Genomic DNA, 21,344 nt, shown 5'->3' with positions numbered 1-21,344 from the left:
AGTGCTCCTGAAATAAATGGCTCTTTTACCTCTACTATGTATTACTCTTTTCTACCTATTTAAGAGCTGACTTACCAAAGCATAGTTTATAAATCTGTAAAAGGTACACGGTAACCTGCTGCATTAGTATAATGAAAAGCATATCATTGTGAGATCTGGGGTGGCATCGAAAGGTGGCATTGACCTTGGGAGTCCAGCCCTGCCAGGCACAATGCAAATATAGGAATATGCATTCCAGAGCAACTTACTGAGAAGAGCAGCAGGAAAGGAGCATAGTGAACCATGGGAGAAGGGGAAGATAAGTATAGAAGAGAAGAGATTGTGCTGATAGACATTTAACAAAGCAACTGACCTGAATCAGTTCCATGAGCTTTGCACATCACCCACCACTTCAAAGATTCCCTAACAAGCCTTAGCTTCTGCACCTCAAGATTTTTTTAGCCTCCTACCAGTACCAAGGTAAAGAAACATTAGCTTCACTGCATTTATTTTATTTAACAGCATTTTAATTGTATGTTTCTCCTCTGCCCTGGGACGACTCCTACTCTTCCAAACATTAGCAGTTCTTCTCAAAAGCACTCCAGCTAAACCTACCCCTCCTGTGGGTGCCAGGTCCTTCTACAAAAGACCCATGTACACAATATGGGATGAAGAGGCTATCACTCTGCTTTCTTGTTCTCACTACTGTGGTTTTAAAACAAAAAAGGATCAGTCTGCACAAGTTAAAGAAGGAGGGGGAAAAAAAACCAGGACGGCATATTGTACTGGCAAATGCAGTGCACTGAACTGCTATCAGAAATAACCCTTTAGGTTGTGCTGTTAGAGACATTGTGCTATTAGAGCCAGAGTCATGAGATATTTTCAGTCAATACAGCTGGAAATAGCTAATGTAGATGATTGATACGATACAGGCTGTAGCAATTCCTTGAATGCTGTTGGCTAAAAAGACCAAAAAACATATAGAAAAGTGAACTATACAAATTGTTCTAAGCCAATAAAAATCAGACCTGTGGTGATGGTTTTTTAAGATGTGTTTGCTTTGGTAATGTTTGGGGAAGGGTGTCAAACTGCGCCCAGGACACCTGGTTGCTGTGGTTACTGCAGCTATTGGTGGAGAGAAGCCAAGTTAAGCAAGCAGCTGTGACGACTGCAGGCATCCAGGAGGAAAGGCAGTGTTGGGGCATGATCCTACGGTAGGAGGTTGGCAAGCAGCACTGGATGTGGCATCCAGACCCTCTGAGGGCAAGGGTGATGACACTCTCAAAAGGGAATCCCTTGGAATGTCTGGATTAAGTCAAGGGAAGGCAAGGGAACATGGTGGTGATAAGTACGGATCAGGCGTGAAACCACTTTCAACAGCTCTAAGAGGAAAAAGACTCTTGAGAGATTTGCAGGACTTGATCTGCTTAGCTGAACAAAAATAATAGTGAGGAGGGACGTCAACATAAAACATCAAGCACCGAGAGACTTTTTATTACAGTGGAGAAAAACATGAGAAGAATGAATGGCTATCAGTGAGAACCAGGCAAATTTAAGCTAGAAAGAAAACAAAATTTTTAATAAAACAACATTTAACATCAGAACAAATTGTTAAAGAAGTCTGGGGATTTTCTTTGTAACTATTTCCTTTTGGGGGCATGTGCTTTGCTCAGACTGAGTTTAAAGTAAAAGATTTTGTGTACTTTATATATTTACTTTAAAATGACTGTCTTGCTTTAGAGCAGGGGTCCTCAAACTTTTTAAACAGGGAGCTGGTGTGCAGATTAAGTGGCAGGTGGTCATCTGCGGCTGCTTGGTTTCTCCCCCCAGTCCCCAGCCGGGGGTGGGGGGTGGGGGAAGGGGGTGGGTTCTGTAAATACCGGGGGCCAGATTGAGGACCCTGGGGGGCTGTATCTGGCCCGTGGGCCGTGGTTTGAGGACCCCTGCTTTAGAGGGTCAGACCTCTCTCTGTCTGTTTTAAGAGGAACAAGTCCATCTGTGAGAAATTAGCCCAGAGAGGATGCTTGGCAGACAATATAAGCACTTGAAAGAGTTAAACTGAAGACTTTACTATGATTTTTAGTGAAACCTCCTAGAAAAAAAAGGTGTTCAGAATGGCTGTAGGAAATGCAGGAGGTAAAGCTCTTTGGGCAGCCTACAAAGCAGACATCACTGTGTGGAAAGGTCCTCCTGGCTCTGGGAAGGAATCAGCGATGGGTGTTTTCCCTCCAACAGAAGAACTGGACTTAAAAGATGACTGGCATATTTAAGTTATGCCCTTCCACATGCGAGCCTGAGAACCCCTTCTGTGAACCTTTTTAATAAAGAAGATGCCCAGAAGTCAGTGTTGTTGAACCAGCCAGGCTTTTATGAAGTTTGTATGATCTAACAAGAGACATAAAGTAAATATCTAAAATGCTGCATCATATACTGGTTTGCCATGCTTGACTGTGGTGAAAGTATGAGTATAGATCAAGTTCCTTTGACCCATCTTTGAGATTCAACTGGATGGCTGGGTTGCTTTGAGCTTTTAAATCAGTGAATGTGTTGGACATTTGTTATTGTAAATCTAGGTGGTTATTTGGTTAAGGTTTAAGAAATCAAGATTTTCTGTCACATATATATGCAAATAACTGATAGTACAAATATTTCAATGTCAATGTAAGGAAGATGCTCAGGACGTGCATTTGTACTTGCAGGATATGGGAGTAATCAAAGAAAATTTATTTTAATGAAAATTAAACTGTGTTATTGATAGCCAAAATTAATCTTCAGTGTTAATATATGAATATTTTAGATACACATATCCTTTGTCAAGGTCTATAGGCAAGGAATGATTGCAGTACTGTCTTCTGAAGTATTGTCACTGATATCAATGCCATGCGTTCAAACTGATCACTACATCTGCCTATGTGTAGCCATTAAATAGGTGAAATGAAAGTCTGTTCTGAGAAATATTAAATAAATTAGTGGTTTAGGAAGTAAAGCTGCCCATAGGGCCACATGTTCAGTCTTTCTCCAAACATTTTCCATTTAGTTATAATCAAGTTCTGTATAGTTTGGTGGGGTTTTTTTTGTTTTGTTTTGGGTTGGGTATTTTTTCTTCATTCTGGTTGGCTACTTTTCACTTGAGAAGTGAGGAATTCCGTTGCAGATGCATGTAATGAATGCAGACCTTTTGACATCCTTCGTGCTTTCCTTTCTACCACTAGATGGTAGTGTGTATTGTTTAAAACATCTAAATGGCTCTGTTCTAGTGCACATGTAGCGATTTACCCCAGGCATCTTTTATTCCTGCATGTAAAGAAATCATTAGCGTTAATCACTGTCACTTACACTGAAAGATATACTCTGTCTTCAAAGCTGAACCTAGGGGTGAAGATCTGTTTTTTTCTTGGCTTACCGGCTCTTCCAGTCAAAAGTGTATGTTGTGTTACCTTCATATGTAACAAAAAGAGAGAACGAATCTGTCATTAAACTCTGAGTTTAGGGAGATTCAGGTTTAATTTTTCTTCTGAAGTCTATGACTGAATTAATGCTGGGGGGTGGAATTTAGAGAAAGCAATGCTTGCTTTCTCTGAATTGTCTGAACTTTTAAACCCCTAGGGCAGATAGGTCCTTTGGCTGTGGAGTACTACAGCATTTGGTAGGAAGTGATAATGATCTCGGTTGAGCTTCAGGCAGTATTATGATACAAATACAATTAATAACTTATTTTCACCCGCAAATCTGACACCTGAGTTACAATAACCAGCTGGAGGGTGGCTTATGCCATTAGACCAATTGTGGGTAGATTAGTATTTTTCAGTGGCTTTCGTAATAATAAGGTGGCAGGCTGCAATTGCGGGAATTTGTTATCAGCAGGTTTTGCTTCTTGACTTTAATTTTTTACCTATATGTAACAGCAGATTTCCATTCAGATTCCTCACATGGGATTTGTGTAGGGAGCTAGAGCTCTTGATACAGAGAAAACAGACAGATAGCTTCTTCTCAAAGAGGCAAGTGTCACCACTCCTGTCAGGAAGCAACTCTGAAATCAAAGAATAAGGTTAAAAATGGCATCAGCTTGTCTGGGGGTTTTAATGCTAAATTAGGATTAAAAAGTTTCAACTTGTTCATATATGTGACTTTTAAGATACCATTTGTCTGAATTTTTGTGAAAACTGATGTGAGAACTTACAGGCTTATGTCACTTTGCACAACTGTTCACAAAAATATCCTGTATCTAAGATGTGAGCTTATCTCCTGAACAAGGCTTAAATGGTTCAAAACAGATTAGAAAGTCTGAAGAAACTTCTAACAGAAGAGGAGGGAGAAGGCAAAAAATTATCTTTTCATGTGGTATTTTTCTCCTTCTTGTTGAATCCTGCAAGATCTCATTAAAATGTACTGAGACCAGTAATTCATCAGTTTAAAGTCTTTGGGCTGTTGGGAAAAAAGGTCAGCAGTGCTAACTTAAGATAAGGCAACAGTGGTATCTCATGGGGTGGAGCTGTTGCCTCTGCTATAAACTTAGCACAGTGCAGATCAGTAGGTGGTACAGCATTCAGTCAAAACTACATTTTCACCTACTTTAGTTTTTCGTGTTGCTGCATTTTGGAAGAAAAGATCTGTAAGAGTATTTTACTTTGAACATCACTGAAAATATTTGCTGTACCAGAACAAGTGACCCATCATAGGCTGCGTCAGTGTGTTTATAGTCCAGTTACAAAATCCAATCCTGTATTTGGCATAGTAACATTTTCCAAGTGCACGCTAACATGCTATCTACACAAATACAGTTAGAAACCTGTGATCTAGATAACCAGACATTATGAAACAATTTTATTTCAGTCTTTGTATAGATGACACATGATGACAAGATCGCTATGCATAATGAAATGTTACTTTCTAAGTAAGCCCTGGGACACTGAGCTGTAGTATAAATGTCAACTGTCTCCTCATTCATGTCTTTGAGAAGCTTCTTGTAACTGGAAATGAGAACTGGATTAGCACCTCAGAGGCTTTCTGATTGTCAGAAGGAATTCCCATATTTTTGCCACCAGTTCTTGTTCTTTACAGGAACTGGAGTACATTTTGCTAGTAGCCAAGTTTTTGATATTGAGCAGGTTTCAGGTGAGAAAACAGGTTTTTGACTGTTCTTTCCACATTTTAGACCCCATTCTTTCTTATGCAGCCCTGCAGGGGTAGAATATTAAGTTAGTACTTTGCCAGCTACTGCCCAGCATCCTCTCACTCCTTACTGCCTTGTACTATTCCACGTTTTCCTTGTGCTAGTATAGGACATTTGAGATATACATGAATGTCACAATAACTTTAAAAGAAACGGTGACCTCTGAAGCTTACTTTTGGGCCTTCCCCTGGAAGGGGATGCTACGTATATGTACGTAAGAGAACTGTTTGTCTAGGTCAGTTAGGTTGGACTAACCAGCTCAGAACACCAGGTAAACCTCATTCTTGTATGTAGGAAATGTCTGACGCAAGCAGTTCCTTGAGGTAGCCGGGGAAGGTGCAGCTGTCTTTTATGGCCTTATTGACACAGGTAAAGAAGAAACATTGTAAGAAAACATCTCCTTCACGCCCACAGTAAGGAGAAAAGTGCAGACATGGCTGTATATGCCAGCTTCCACAAATTTTAAAGTCAAAAGCCTTTTGGCCTTGGCCCAACTTTTGAAAAAAGTACAATGAAAGGATGAGCTGCGTCAATTGCCAGCATGAGGAGATGCAGCAGTATAAATTATGTTAGGGCCTTTTATTTTTTCTTTTATGCTTCCTTTCTGCTAAATGTTCAGTGAACCATTTGCAGAACTGCAAGGGTTGCCCTCGAGGAAGGTGAGAGAATTAAGATGGACATGACAGTGACCTTTGGCTGATTTGTAAGGGCATGAATAAGGGGGGTGGTGGGTGTTATTCATCTGCTTGCAGCATAATATTCCTTGTCCTTCAAATCGCGATGTGTTGTTCCCTGCTCCCGTCGGCCACCAAACACAAGTGTGTGGCTGCAGCAGGCCTCGGCCAGTCACCTTGGCCCCGAGTGGCCACGCTCACCAGGCATGGTGTGCCTCAACCTCAGCTGCTGGGTCACCTCGCCCGGGCCGCCACTCGTGCCCCCCGTGCCCCTGCCGCTGCCTCACGCCCCGGTCCCGCGGGCTCCCTCACGCCCGCAGCCCGCCCTCTGCCCTCACTCAAGATGGCGGACGCGGCGACTCGCTCGGGCCCGCCACCTGTTGCTGTGGCGGCGCGCGCGCGCGGCGGGGGGGCGAGGAGGAGCAGCCGCCGGCGCGAGGCGCACCGCGTTGCCTCAGCGGCCGCCGGACCCCGCCCCGCGGGGGCTCCGCTCGCCCCCGGCCATGGAGAGCGGCGGCGGCGGCGGCGGGAGGGGCCCGGCCGGGCAGGAGGAGCCGCCGCTCCGGCAGCTGCCGCCGGCCGGGGGAGCAGGGGAGGAGGCGGAGGCGCAGGCGCTGCTGCTGCCGCCCGAGGACGAGACGGACTGGAGCTTCGTTGGCGGCGAGATGGAGGCGGTGGCGCTGCGGGACCTGCCCACCGCCACCATCGCCTGCAACCTAGACCCGCGAGTCTTCCAGGACGGTCCGTGCCGGGTGAGCGCGGCGGGCGGGCCCGCCCCACGCCGGGGGACCGCGGGCAGGGCCGCGGGCCGGCTCCCTCTGCCGGCGAGGAGCCGCCGCCGCTCGGCTCGGCCGGCTCCCGCCGCCTCAGGCCGTCCGTGTGGGGAGCGGCGGGGGCGGACGCTGCGGGCCGGCGGCGGGGGAGGGGGGTGAGAGGCAGGGGCGGCCCGCCTCCGCCCGGGTCTCGGCGGGCGCCTCGGTCTCCGCGGCCGCCCCCTCCCTCGGGCCGGGGGGGCCGGGGCTGCGGCGCCGCGTCCCCGGCCGCGCTGCCAGCACGACGCGAAGCTGGGTTGGCGCGGTGGCCCGGCCCCGCCGCGGCGCGAAGTCTCCTCGGAGACCCCTGTCCGCGGGCCTGATCCACAGCCCTCCGGCGCGGCCACTGACCCGCACCCCTAGGTCAGGGCGAAGAGCTGCACAGACCAGAAGGGAAAGAATATCCCCCTGCCCTCGACCACCCTGTTCAGAGCGTTGCGGTCGTGCTTTAGCGGGGAACTGCGGTTTGTTGGCGCACACCAAGGCGCTCGGTGAGACACGAGGCCGAAGACAGCGTTGGGAGGCCGGGCGGCGTGGCAGGCCCGCGGCGGGCAGGGGTCCGGTGGGCGCAGAAGCCGCCTGCCTGCAGGCAAAGGGAGTTGTTGGGTGACATACGCAGATCTGTAAGGCATGTCTGAGTTGAGGACCGCCTTGTTTAAAAAAATACTCAAAATTGCCAACCATTGTTCCAGGGGAGAGAAAGGTAACAGCAGCTGTCAGAGGAATACTGTGCGCCGTACAAAGTAAACAGCAGCTCTAGGTAATAAGTGTACATAAATATTTCAGAATTGCTTCTCATGTTATCTGTGGCCTTCTTGATGAAGAAGGAATTCAAATCAGTCTTAATTTTTTACCCTTATTTTACTTGCCTCAGCCCTGGTGAGAATTAAAGAATGAGTGAAGCTAACTTTTCTTTTGGCTTTTATAGTTGGCTTTGCTTTGGAGCTCTTATTTTCTAGTGACTTTGATGCTGAAGGAGAGATTTCTGTTTTAAACAGACTGAAATTAAATTAGATGGACTTGAAAAATTAGGCAATAATTGCACTGGTTTAAAATCTTACTAAAGTAATTAGCTGTCTATGTGGAAGAACAGCTTAGAGTTGTTGTAGTAGTCCAACTGCTAACAGATATGTGTTAAAAATGATCTGGAAATAGGACACGCAGCTACATTGTATTCCAGTTACTTTCTAAGGTTATATAACTTCTAATGTAAGTATACTTTTGTATCGCTTGGGGCACCTGCAGGTGTGATAGGTATGACAGCTTCACTGGGTTTTACCTTATTTACTTTAATTCAAGTTACTCCCAAGTATGCATAGGAAAAGACCTATAATCAATTCTGTGTAGTGTCAACAGCTGTGCGTAGTAATAGTGTTTTCTCACATGGATTCGTGTGACCTTGAAGTGCATGTTTTGAAATTTCAGTTAGATGGAATACAACATAGACACAAGATACCTCCTGGTCTTGCGTGGGATCTGAACACTTAAACCGTTTTTCTGTTTTCCTGGTTTGACTCCAAAGAATCTTGTCTTCACACACCTAATTTAGATCTGTACAAAGTCTTACATATCCTTAACGCTACAATAAAAAATTGTTTTAAATACTTTTTTTTTTCTTGACAAGATCTGCAGCAGGAAAGAATGCAGATTACTAAAATAATAACATTAATTTGAGGTTAATCATCTCAGCATAAACTGTGTTATCTTAACCATGGATGGCAGCATGTGCAGTTACTGCAGCGTAGCTGTTGCTTTTAAAATGTAAACTCCTAAAGCAAAGAATGGAAGATTTATCTTGAACCTGAATAAATATACTTATCCAAGAGGGAAGAAAAGTCTGTCTTGGTGTTTTATAAGCAATGCAAAATATAAAAAAAAGTTGAGGTGTTTGGGACCTGGTGTTTTGTAAATGTGGTACACAGACTTTTAATAGATTGAAATAACAACTTAGGATTTTTGCTAACTGAATCTCAGCCATTGAAAAACATAATGGAGATTCAGTTAATACAGTTATGGAGATGGCAAGAGCTAAGTCTTTAAAGCTGGAAATGTATGACTGCTCTGTAGGAAAAGAGCAGATTCATGGATTGGATACATTTTTAACGTGTTCTGTTGGCCAAATGACAGGCAGTTGCAAAGAGATAAAAGGTGGGATGAGGCACTGAGGCTGGATCTCAGACTGGATGTGAAAGGTGCTTCAGCATACTGCTGTTGGATGGTATGAAAAGAATAAGGTTATTAGAAGTGGGGAAAAGATTACAGAGTCTTCCGTGCGTGCAGCCATTTTTACCTTAGTGCTTATTGATTCTGGTATCCAAGAAAAAGGTGTTTTGGTTCTAGAGTGACAACCTAGCATCTGAAAATGTTTCCAAGATAATAATTTTAAAGGGCTACACTTTATAATTATAGAGAGTTAATTTTAAGAAAATTCACTTAGTTCATTATAGAATGTATACAGAAAAATCTAACTTGCTCTTATCAGTATAGCAAACAGTTGTGTGGAACTTTGTTTCCATGAGGATAAAGAAATGAGTAAAGGTATCCTAAAAAGGTATCGTCAGACAGTGTTTTATAAATATTCTATGAATTTTGGTGTGTGCATTTTGTTTCCTTCTATTTTGTGAATTTCCTACTTTTTCCCATGCATGCAACACTCCTAAAATACTTTGTCTACAGAGTTAGTGTTTTTCTCTTCAGTAGGCCCCTTAATAATCCTGGATTGCCCTATTTGAGGAGGGTTGATCCAATCAAAGGTAAGATAGGACAGCTAGGCATGGTTGACAACAACTATTTCTGTTTTACCCTCCCCCTTCCCAAACACTGATTTGTACTTGAAATGCTGGTTGTATGTTCTTGCTCTTCCTTTTTTTATTTTAATTTTAAATTTATTTTATTGTATTGATGTCACAGTTGAGAATTTTTTTTTGCGATCAATGTCTTAAAAATGGACCATCCTATCAAGTAAGGTGATAGTTCTAGTGAATAACAGTTTTTTCTCTGCTTTATTCTCTAAGAATGATTCTGACTTGCTTTAAGCCCTCATGGCTAGTTTTTCAGTGTCGGTTCCAAAATCTTCCAGAGAATGCTTAAATTCTTACTCTCAAGTTTTTCTAAAGCACAGCTGGAGTGTTACCTATAGATTCTCCATCCTTTTTTTATTTTCACTGAAGTACAAGAAATTATCCTAAATGAAAACCCTTTATCCGATCTTCAAGTTGGCTACCTTGGAAAAATGCTGTTCTGATTCCTGAAATGTCTTCTGCCTCTGACCCCAGCCTTTGGTATTTTTAATGTTGACTCAATGCTCGAGGATTGTAGCTCTTTTTTAGAGAAAAGCAGTATTTCTTCATACAACATGCAGATGAGTTTGATCTATTGTAACTGTATTCCTGTGCACTCATGTAAAAAAAAAAGTGTCAGTAGCTAATTAACAGAGCCAGCAATTATACTTTTGCATACTTCCATCCTCCTCAACTAGTATTCAATTTTTAAGAACCTTTTTGTGTCAGTAGAGGACACTCTGTTTTTTTTTAATAGAACTTGTACTGTCAAATGACAACTCCACTAGGTAATAACACTTGTCTTGTATCTTGTAATCCTGAAGGGATGTGGCATACTTCACTGATGACTTTAAAGTTCTGAGTACAGCCACAGGGGGGCTAAATAACTTCATTTATGCCCTGGTAGTCTCTTGCTAAGTAGGTTACCTAGGCCTGTTCTAACTGTCAGCTTTCCATTTCAGCTTAATTGTAGACAAGTATCACTCATTTAATTTGTGAAAAGACGACCATAAAGAGTACATAGAAAGAATTAAACTTTGGGCTACTGAGAAAATAATTGGGTTTTAGGGCTAAGAGATTAAAGATTTTTGATGCAGCTAATTTTCCTTAGAATGAGTGGAGTTCTTTAAATTACTTTAAGCATATTAAGGCAGTTACAGATATCTTAATCTTGCAAGTTACTGCAAACTAATGAATGTTGCAGGTTTCCTGTAAGTAATGAAAACTTGCATTCATAGATAACTCTCAAAAACAGGCTGTTATATCACAATAATGTTTTTTTCTGTGGAGCTTGTTAAAGAACTTCACTGAAAACTGGATTTTTGAAGAAACTTAGCTTGATTGTTTTTAAGTGCACTAGAAGGAGGAGTGAGCCAGTCTCCTACAGTAGTCTGTGTCCTGATATAACCTCCAGTGGCAAGCAAAAGTAAAACTGGCTGTGAAACTGTCTGTGATTACTTATTTAAAAAAAAAATAATAAAAAGTTATAATTGTGTTTGAAGATAAGGCCTAAGTAATGTCAGAAATCTCTGCAGTAGTATAACCAAGAAAAGCAGGATTGTCAAGTGTATTAAATCTTGTTAATGATTATCATAGCTTTAAAATTCTACTTTTCCTTTAGCTTTATATAGTTTCAGTACGGAAAAACTTGTTTGTGAACTGGTCTGAAAATAAAGCCATTGTTAAATGAGCCATGCTTTTAGAAAAAAACTGCTGGAGTAATTGTGAGATGTTGAATGTATTTTGTGTTTTTTAAATACTTAGGGGATTACTTCTGCTTTAGGGGAAGTTTGTAAAATTTCTCAGGAGTATTTACAAAACTTTCTTTACAAAATAATACTAGGGTTTTCTGGTAATCTCTTCCTGTCTCAGTCGCATGCCTCATTAATCCTTTTACTTACAGTTTGTTAATCCTCTTAGATCACATTAAAAAAAATATTTTAAAAGTAAATTTCACAAAGGTGAGTGGTTTTAGGTGTTTATTTTTTGTGACCACAGCTCAGCTTTTGGCAAAATATTCCCTAATGGGAATGTAAAAATTACTTAATAGCATTTATACTTTTCTGCTTATATTTTGAAGGTTTTCATTCTCTCTCTCGCAATCTTTTTTTCTCAAATTGTTTTTTTGACAATGTTCATAGTTCTTTCTATGCTGTTGCTTTCCAGAGAACCCCAGGGTTAAGATTATGGGTCAAAATCATATCCCAATAACCTGTTTTTACACTGAACAGTAAAACAATTAAGGATGATTTAAAAAATAAAAACTTCCATTGTGAAAATTTTTGCAATAAAACTTCTGGAAACATTTAGCTCCGGTCCTTTCAGATGGTGCAGATATATTCTGCAGGTGTTAACAGGTTAAGGTAGACTTTTGAGTGACTTGAAGTCTGGAAGCCATATAAATACTATGCTGTGGCTGATGTAATAATCTTTGACATTATAGTAGAGCATAATACCATGCTAGTGCAGTTTTATGGCTCCTGGGATGCATCCAGTCTGCCAAGTGCACAAGCAGAACTTGTTCATATCTCTGCATCTGAGGATAAACATGGACTCTGGGATGCCTAACCTCCTCAGCTTTTAAGGGTCTTTGGAAAAAAATCTTTTTTGCCTAAAAAGATGACACACTTTATGAATAATAGGAGGAGTTCTCACTCTTTATACTATATATTTATTCTGTATGGAAACCTTAACATAGTCATGAAGACGTGAAATATCCAGAGAGAGTGAAGTTAGAGTATTCCTCACTTTGAAGACAAAAGCTTTATAGACTCAAAGTAAATAGAGATTTTAATGCTTGTAGTTTGCTTGGTGATGATGCTCTCTTGTTTTTTTGTCCATTCTTTCTATCCTATTCCTTAATAAGAAAATGGAATTAAAATATGAATACTATTCTACATATTATCAGGTATTAAAGTTATAGTCAATCTTAGTGTGTCTGTTTAGTATAAGGATAGTGTCTTCAGTCTTCTTGAGTAGCTTTTTTTTGGCCTTTGAGCCTGGAGTAGATTTTCTAATTGTTCCTTTCCAGTTCTCATGTGGGATGCTGAGAGGTGGTTTGAATTAACTTCAAATAAATAATTCAGTAAAATTCAAATCACAAAGGTGATTTGAATAAGTTTTGAGCTGAATACACTATTTTCAGCTGGAGTAGAGGGATTTGAAGAGAAACTGTACAGTATAAAATTTCTTCATTAAGTAAAGTGCTTGACTGCTTTTTCTTATATACTTGGGCTTTGAGGCATTGAATAGTGATTTAGGTGGCTTCCTTTAACTGTTGTCCACATGTAAAGTAAAGCCTTTGACACAGTTTCCCACAGCATTCTCCTGGAGAAACTGGCTGCTTATGACTTGGATGGGTGCACTGTTTGCTGGGAAAACACTGCCTGGATGGGCGAGCCCGAAGAGTGGTGGTGAGTGGAGCTACATCCAGTTGGTGGCTGGTTGCAAGTGGTGTCCCCCAGGGTCCAGTACTGGGGCCAGTCCCATTTATTTTCTTTATCAATCTGACGAGGGGATCTAGTGTACCCTCATTAAGCTTTCAGATGACACCAGGCTGGGTGGGAATGTTGATCTGCTTGAGAGTAGGAAGGCTTTACAGAGGGGTCTGGACAGGCTGGATTGATGGGCTGAGGCCAATTGTATGAGGTTCAACCAGGCTCAGTGCCAGGTCCTGCATCTGGGTCGCAACAACCCCATGCAGCACTACAGGCTGGGGAAGGGTGGCTGGGAGGCTGCCTGGGGGAAAAGGACCTGGGGGTGCTGGTCAACAACTGGCTGAACACCAGCCAGCAGTGTGCCCAGGTGGCCCAGAAGGCCAACAGCATCCTGGCTTGTATCAGAAACAGTGTGGCCAGCAGGACTGGGGAAGGGATCGTGCCCCTGCACTCAGCACTGGTGAGGCCGCACCTGGAATGGTGTGTTCAGTGTTGGGCCCCTCACTGCAGGAAAGGCATTGAGGTGCTGGAGCGTGTCCAGAGATGGGCAACGGGGCTGGTGGAGGGTCTGGAGCACAAGGCTTATGAGGAGTGGCTGAGGGAACTGGGGTTGTTCAGCCTGGAGACAAGGAGGCTCAGGGGGGACCTTACTGCTCCCTACAACTGCCTGGCAGGAGGCTGTAGCGAGGTGGGTGTTGGTAGCTTCTCCCAACAAGTGATGGAATAAGAGGAAACAGCCTCAAGTTGTGCCAGGGAAGGTTTAGATTGGATATTAGGAAAACTTTCTTCACTGCAAGTGTGGTCAAGCACTGGACCAGGCTGCCCAGGGAAGTGGTTGAGTCACCATTCCTGGAGGTATTTAAAAGATACGTGGATGTGGCGCTTGAAGACATGGTTTAGACTCCTGCTTTAGGGACTTGGCAGTGCTATGTTAATGGTTGGACTCAATAATCTTAAAGGACTTTTCCAACCTAAACGATTCTATTTTTCTGCTCTATTTAGTTATACTTCTTGCGAGAGTACAGATAATACCATGGAAGTGAAGTAGAAATGCTGATTTCACAAGGGGAGGGAGAATTGTTTTCATTTCTGTAGCTCTTTGTTGTTCTTAAGGCATTTTGGAGTGCATCATAACCGGTTGAAGCCTGATAAGGTGCTAATAGAGAATCCTCACACTGCAGTTCTGAGTATATTGGTCTTGTTAAAGGGAGGTATTTGAGAGCAGCTTCAGGTTTATATCACACTTGGACCGTCTGTAGGTCTCCTAGGTCAGGTGAAAATAACAAAATACTTATTTCTATGTCAAAAATCCGTTGCTAGTTGAGTCCTTGAAGTGTGCTGATCATTTTGTTCTTCAATCAAACAATGCAAGTACCTTTGTATGTAGAAATAAAACGGAAATATTTAATGTTTGGATAATAAGTTAACATAAGTCAGACATGGGGTGAAAATAAGAGTAAGCAACAATCAGATTTATCGTTGTTTAGAAACAATTTTGGTAATGCTGCACAAGATGGTTGTTGGGTGGCTTAAAAATACCTAGAAATAAACCCAAATATTGTAAAATTGTTATTAATGGCATAGATGTTGGAGAAACTAACAAAAAATATTTTCATATGATCCAATGCTCTAATCATTAGCTCAAGTAATGAAAAAAGATCATAGACAAGATCTGTGCTACAATGAGATTAAGAGCTTTAATCTTTGTGGAGAATCAGATGGAAACTCTGAAGAACTTTATCTGGTTTACATCACTGGGCTCTGGACACACCAAGTCTAGTATATATTAGAACACTATGGAGTACATTTCCTTCTATTTGCTATCTATCTCTATTTAGGAACAAATTTAGCTTTGTTCTTCAGGAATACTGGCACATACATACCCATATAAAAATATGACAATAACTACAGACTATTAGATGTGATACCCAAATGCCTTTCAATAACATAAGCATTAATAAAATTATTAACCTCATCTTGGATGTGGGTTGGGTTTTTTTGTTTGGTGGTTGTTTTTTTAAATGGCATATTAACAAATATGCGCCACCTTCCTCAACTGGGATGTTAGGTAGTTTTAATTGTGGTTCATTTCAGTTTTTTTCCTCTTGCTCTAAGTATGACCAGGTCCAAATCATGGTTATATACTTCAGGCTTTTCATGGAGATGCTTCTCAAGTTAGTGAGGAAAAATTAAGTTTGTTATTACTGTCACTGTATCTTCTGGAAAATAATACAAGAGCTGTTTTGACACCAACGTGGCAGGTAAAACTGAATGCGAAAAAAGAATTGGTGAAGCTAGTTAACATTTTCTGTGTGCTAATTTATAAAAAAAATATAAGAAGCCATGCTTTTCATCAAAACTTCAACTTGGTGAAACAGAAGTCCTGCAACCATGGCATAGAGACTGTGGGTGGTTTTTTAAGCTTTCTTTTTTTGCCCTCAGGGGTTGATATAGCTGACTATGTAAGTATCTGAAGGATGGACCCAACTGAGACTCTTGTCAGTAACGTAAGGACTTCACTTCATCTGTGATGAGAGGTTTCTAGACACCTCTGGCCTAAAAGCAACTAGGAATGACTTTATAATTAGTTAAAGTCTTTTCCATTCAGATAGCCAGAACCTGCCCCTACATCTCAAGGGAAACTGTATTTTTTAAGGCTGAAGAGGTTATTCTTGCACTATGAATTATTGTAATGTGATATTTATGAAGGATTTTCAGGCTCGGGATTTTTTTCTTTAAAAAACCCAAAACAAACCAGAACAAAACCAACAACTTGGGCTCCATCAAATTCTACCAAAACATTCTGAAACATAAAGGATTGTCATTTTTATGAGAGAGGGGAGGTGTGGGAGTGAGCCACTGGGTAGAATGTTTGTACTTTTATTTTTCTCATAGAAGGTGCGAATATGCTGGAAATGCATTAGTGAAACTGAAATATGAACCAGAAGTTGGGACTGAGGTTTAAAATATGATTTTTATTTTTTTTTTTGCATGTGTGTAATTCATAATTACACTGTGGAAGTCATTGTCCTAGAATGTTTGGGAGTTTAGGAGGCTAATATTAAAAAAGGGGTGGGACTGATTCATGAGTGGTGTCTGTCAAGCACAGTGATTAGGGTATAACTTAATCCTCAGGGTTTGTGAAGCTTATGAAGTGCTATTGCCAGGTTTAGGTGGAAGAAGAGTAGTCTAGATGTACTGAACTTTATGCCTTTTGTTTCTTCCTCCAAGCATTTTGTTACTCCCAGAGGTAACTAGAATGAGTTTCTTCTTATCATTAACTATGTGAGTCATTATTTATTACTGGTCCCACTCATAAAAGCAGAGCTATCGATACTCAGTGTGTACAGTGGATTTCATTTATTAAAATGTAATCTCATTGTTCGAAATGAACTTTCCTCTTCACTTGTCAGATTTTCAGATAGTTCAGAAATGAATAGTTAGATTTGAACCGTTTTTCCTTTTTGCGGTGTTCTTTTTTTAAGAGTTATTTTGTTGTTGGCTGACTTCCTGGAAGGGAAACACACTCTTGGCTATTAAGCTGAGAGTACATCGCGAGGCTAATGAGTTGGATTTTGGTTACTTGTTGTTCCTGAAGTACTAAAGGTATTATGAAAATGCAACACACACATACATTTGAACACCATAAGCTTTGAGACAGTATATCTTTTTGCAACAGTGCTTTTAGGGGTGGTAAATGTGCCGAAACTGTCCTATAATGAGAGTGAAGTAGGAGTGAGTTGAAGTATTGTGATTAATTTTTCTTGTCTATATTCAGCCTGACTGAAGGATGTTTCTGATGGGATAAACTTGAGTCGTTTGGCAGACAACTGGCAAGTCTATGTCCAGTCTTTTAGCTGTAAATATGATGGATTGCATGGTGGCTTTGAGTGAAGATTATGGTGAGACGAGGATTGTTTGATAAATGGATTGATATATACGTGTGTCTATATCACATACTTTAAAAAAAGAGTTAGACTTTGACTTTTAGATGCTGTATAGGCAAGTAAAACAAAATCACTTTATTTTTTCATTGACAGAATACTATTTCTGGAAGCGTCCATGAGGGTTGGGCCTTCTTTCAAAGCAAGGGACTGCCTGGATGAAAAGGCCTCTTAAAAATCAGGATGCCTTCCAAATAAAAACTGGATGAAAGGCATGGAGAATTATTTCTTTTCCCTAGAGGTACTGTTCCCTTTCTCTGTAGAGATAGGAAGCCAGGGTAACCAAGCTAGTGAACTGCCAGCAGATGCAAGCTTTATTGTTATAAATTGTTTATTTCCTCTTTCCAGTTTTTGTAGGTGAAGAAGCCATTTATAATCTGTATAGTTAAATAAAATAGATCTGTGGACTTCTAGTGCAAATATGAGGAAGGGAGGGTATAACAACAAATGTAGATAATACATTATGAAATGTGTTAAACACAACTTGCATCTCTGATCTTTCTTCATAGAATTTTGATAATTACTCAGAGCTGGTGGCTTTGCTAGGAAGCTGCAGTACTAATGTCCTTTACTATAGAAAGCTGAGGCTACTTGTGGGAATACATATGTCGCAGACTGGCTTGCCCAGTTCAGGGAGGAGGATGAAATTAAATATGAGCAAAAGAAGGAACAGTAAGAACTAAAATGTATATGTCTTGCAGGTTGTTAAATAATAGGAGTTATTTTCTTGTGCTAAGCAGAACATACATACTTGTAAAGTATTGTGGGAAAGCTTATGTTTGTGGCTTGTGTAGGAAGAGGGAATTAATGGGAGCTCATGAGTGGTATTTGTCCAACTTCTGATGTATGTGGATGCTTCTTTGCAGGATGGATGTTTGTTTTTTTAATCAATTTCCTGTAGTTAGGCTACTTGGCACTCTGGCCATATCACATCAAGCTGATAGCAAAGATCGGTTGGCTAATGGAAACAGTGATTAAGGGCTTGAATTTTCCTGAGGCTCCAGGGTGATAGGGAAACAGCTGCTGTTGCAGGCAGTGGAAAGTATGAATAACTCTTGCCTGGGGTTGTATAACCAAAAGAATAATCGGATCAGAGACTAGGTTAAATCATTGTGACTTCTATTAAAAACGCTGTTAGCCCATGTGTTCACGCCTCATTACAGCATATAATTTAAGGACACTAAATAAAGCCCACGTATTAGACATGAATAGATAAAGCCTTCACATCAGGAGTCAGGTATTTTTCTCTTGAGAAAGGAGTGGGGGAAAAGGTCATTTGCCTGAGAGGTGTATAATAACATTGAACACATCTTAGAAGTTTTTTTTTCCTTTGGTATATGCCAAGCAAACTTTAAAAGCAATTTCAGTAACGTAGCCCATGGCAGATTAAGTGCAGTAAGTCTTCACAGGAGACAGTTTCAGGAGAGATTGTTCCTTAACTACTTGAGATACAGCTGTATCTCTTGTTTCTTCCTTAGTAAGTTGTCAAAATAAAATTCTGTTCTTACCTTTATTAGACTGCACTGATGAAGTGTTCACGTCCCCTGCTGAAAAGCGAAACCCAAAAATTTCTGTAGGGAGGGTGGGGGAAGCAGAAGATTGAATGAAATGTAGAACTGTATGGTTCTCAGAAATGTTAATTGAAGCGTAAGATCATAAAGAAAAAAACATTGCCTTGAATATTCAGGAAGTTATAATGGTTTCAGGAGTTATGTCCTAATACTGGTCTTTTTTCCTCTTCAATCAAAACAGATGTTTTCTTGCCATATAAACAAAGACATTAAATACATCCTGAAAGCTCTACTGTTAAGTACCTCAAAAGCTTTGAATGCCAGTGTTTTTTGTTAGCAGTAGTGTGTCAAGAGCACAATTTCCCTGAGGCATCTCTGATTAGGTCAGATGGTCATGTGTTTGTTTTGTGAGGTTTTTTTAATGCCAAGATATTGCCATTAGCAGTTGAAGTAATTCAGCCCTTGTTTTGCTATTGTGTGACTGCTGCAACAGAAGGGTTAGTTGCATAGGAAGCTTATCAGACTTTGCAGACAATTAGGCTATTTGACTATTAAAAAGCTGTAATTTATTATATTGTAATATATTTGCAAATACAGGTTATATATTTTATCACTAGTATGTCACTGACTTAACATGCCTGAGAAAATTACAGTGTATTAGATGTTAACTTTAACAAAAATGAATATGATTTAGGTTAAAATCCAGACTTTTCTGTGGCTCCTTTTATTATCTTTATTAGTATATTTTTAAAAAGCTTTTGAAATTTGTAAGTGTGCTTAGTATATTCTTAGAAGTACAATAACTAATTGCCACTATATTGTTCTTCTGCTACACACCCAGCAAATTCTTTAAAAATATTTTGAAACTGTCTTCCATTCTTCCTTCCCTGACTCCAGTGGAAAATGTCATTCTTTAAAGTTCACAAAAATACCAGGCTGCTTCTGAACAACTGCTGTGGTTTTCTAAGGACCCCTGTGTTAAGGGGAAAAAAAATAATTATATGCTGACTTTTGTTTTTCCCTTTGTCACAGAGAACATGTGAGAAGAGTGGTCAGAAGATGAACACTGTAACTTTTACTTGCCTGTGAGAATATCTTTCATACATAAGTTAAATACTGTTGTCACGCTATAAAGAGCTAGTCATTAAAAAAGCCCGCAGACACATGCTGTTTTCATACAGTTTAGTCCTTATCTTCCTTCTAACTTTGTACTCCCTCAGACAGTAGTTTTGGCATAATACAGTTGCATTTTTAAACAGTAGTGAACAGCTAATCGTAGAAGTATTTTCTATTAAGTTTTTTCAGGATTATGGCCATATCTTCACTCAGTATGACAGTTCATGTACCTATCATAGCTGAAGAAACACCATGGCAATTTAGAAAAATGTTTTGGGGACAGCTCCTGCTTTACTTCTTGAAAATGACAACTAAAGCTCAAAAGGGAAAAAAAATCAGTAAAATACATGTTCAAGCTGCATGTTTATAAAAAAAAGCCAAGGTAATATATTAGATATTAGTTTCACCTGTTAACCATCTTTGTCATTTAAAGGATAGACTGGGTATCTTAGGTAAAATTTGGCACATAAACGGAGGCTGAATTTTAAATATAAGCTTTACTAAGTGTACCAGAATGAGCGCTGACATCATGCAGCAAAGGATATTTGGATGAGCAGAAATGTCCCAAGCTCCCAGTTTGCTTTTAGAAAACAGAAGCAGCAGAACTGAAAGTGAGAGGAGGAGGTTCCTCCTGTTGTGTGATGAGGGAAGTGTTGATGAGTTAGGCTTCTGTGGAAGCATCCTGGCAACGCTGGCCTTGCAATTGTGGCTATTCTTTCCAATAAAGCTGCCCTGCACTCCAGTGCCCTTATCACTAAGGCAGGGACTTGCAGGCCTTTCAAAGGCTCTCAAGTGGGCCAAGCAGATAGCAAGGCTGCAGCTGGGTAGCTGCAGCGGGTTGTGAGTTGCTTCTAATAGCACAGTTCAGTTTCTAAGAAATTCACCTTAGAATTGTCATCAGATTTTGCTCATTCCCAGCATTAGGTTATATGTGTGCATGAGCTTGTCCAGTGTTGTCAAGCTGTCATCGCAATCTGGTGTGCATGAACTGGGTTTGTGTGAGAGCATTCCCCCTTTGTCTCTTGTGTTTGCTCCTTCCCTTCTGAAAATGCCAAGCATACTCTTAAAGCTGGTGACAATTCTGAGATCTGTGCATGTTCAATGGAAACAAACTTGAAATTGCCAGCTTCTTTCTTGAGAACCTCTGAAGAGCTGCCGTCTATATACTGTAAATGACAGCAAATTTTAATTTGCCAGCTGAAAATAATACCGCCTGCTGTACTGCCTATTATAATAAACCTCTGACCCCATAGATGATGCAGTCCTGAAGATGTGTTTGAAACATAAGAGATATACAAAATGTTTGCTGGTCAATGAGAATTAACCAGTATAAAATCATGTGCAGCTGGCTAATTCTTATGCACCGCTGTGAGTCCATTTTTCCTCTCCATAATATGCTGAAGTTCTGGTGTTACAGAATACCACACTGATTTTGAATCTTTTATCTCTGAAAATGTTCTGAATTAGCTTTTTATTTAATAGTGGACTTTCATTAAATTAAGAATATTTTAGTGGCTGTCTTATGGTAGATTGCTGTAGAAGGAGTCAGTGCAGGAAGTAAACAGAAATACTGAACAGTCAAGCCCCACTGTAATTTGCAATACAGGGGTGATGAAGAGTATTGTATGACATAGCTGGGACCTGAACCGATGCTGTTTAGAGAGCCTTTTGGTCTGGGAATCAGATGATGACACTGTTGTCTATTTTTTGAGGAGTGTTTCTTTCCCACAGTTCATCAGCTATTAAAGTTATTTGTAGTAGATCCATTCTTTTAAATGCCATAGTGAGTAATGAAACAGAAGGCATGTGATGCTTTAAAAAGTAAACTCCAATATGACTTCTAAATAAATATTTAAAAAAAAATCTTAGATTATAGGAGAACGAGACAGAATGATAAGTTACCCTTTGATCACTTAGC

General features: G+C 40.5%; 1 protein-coding gene across 2 annotated transcripts in view; it reads left to right on the top strand.

Annotated features, from left to right (window-relative positions):
* Positions 1-6,236: 6,236 nt before the first annotated feature.
* The window catches only part of RCAN1 (regulator of calcineurin 1), a 42,703-nt gene continuing 27,595 nt past the window's right edge, over positions 6,237-21,344 (top strand). Inside the window, exon 1 of one of the 2 annotated variants that reach the window (XM_040585029.1) lies at positions 6,237-6,578. In XM_040585029.1, the coding sequence (XP_040440963.1) occupies positions 6,330-6,578 (249 nt within the window). In that variant the 5' untranslated portion in view covers positions 6,237-6,329. The remainder of the gene's footprint in view (positions 6,579-21,344) is intronic. The other variant, XM_040585030.1, reaches the window with a different exon arrangement.

Source organism: Falco naumanni, chromosome 2, assembly GCF_017639655.2.
Source record: "Falco naumanni isolate bFalNau1 chromosome 2, bFalNau1.pat, whole genome shotgun sequence".
In the NCBI taxonomy this organism is placed as follows: domain Eukaryota; kingdom Metazoa; phylum Chordata; class Aves; order Falconiformes; family Falconidae; genus Falco; species Falco naumanni.
The sequence above is the reverse complement of the archived record's forward strand: the minus strand, read 5'-3'. Positions and strand labels throughout refer to the sequence as shown.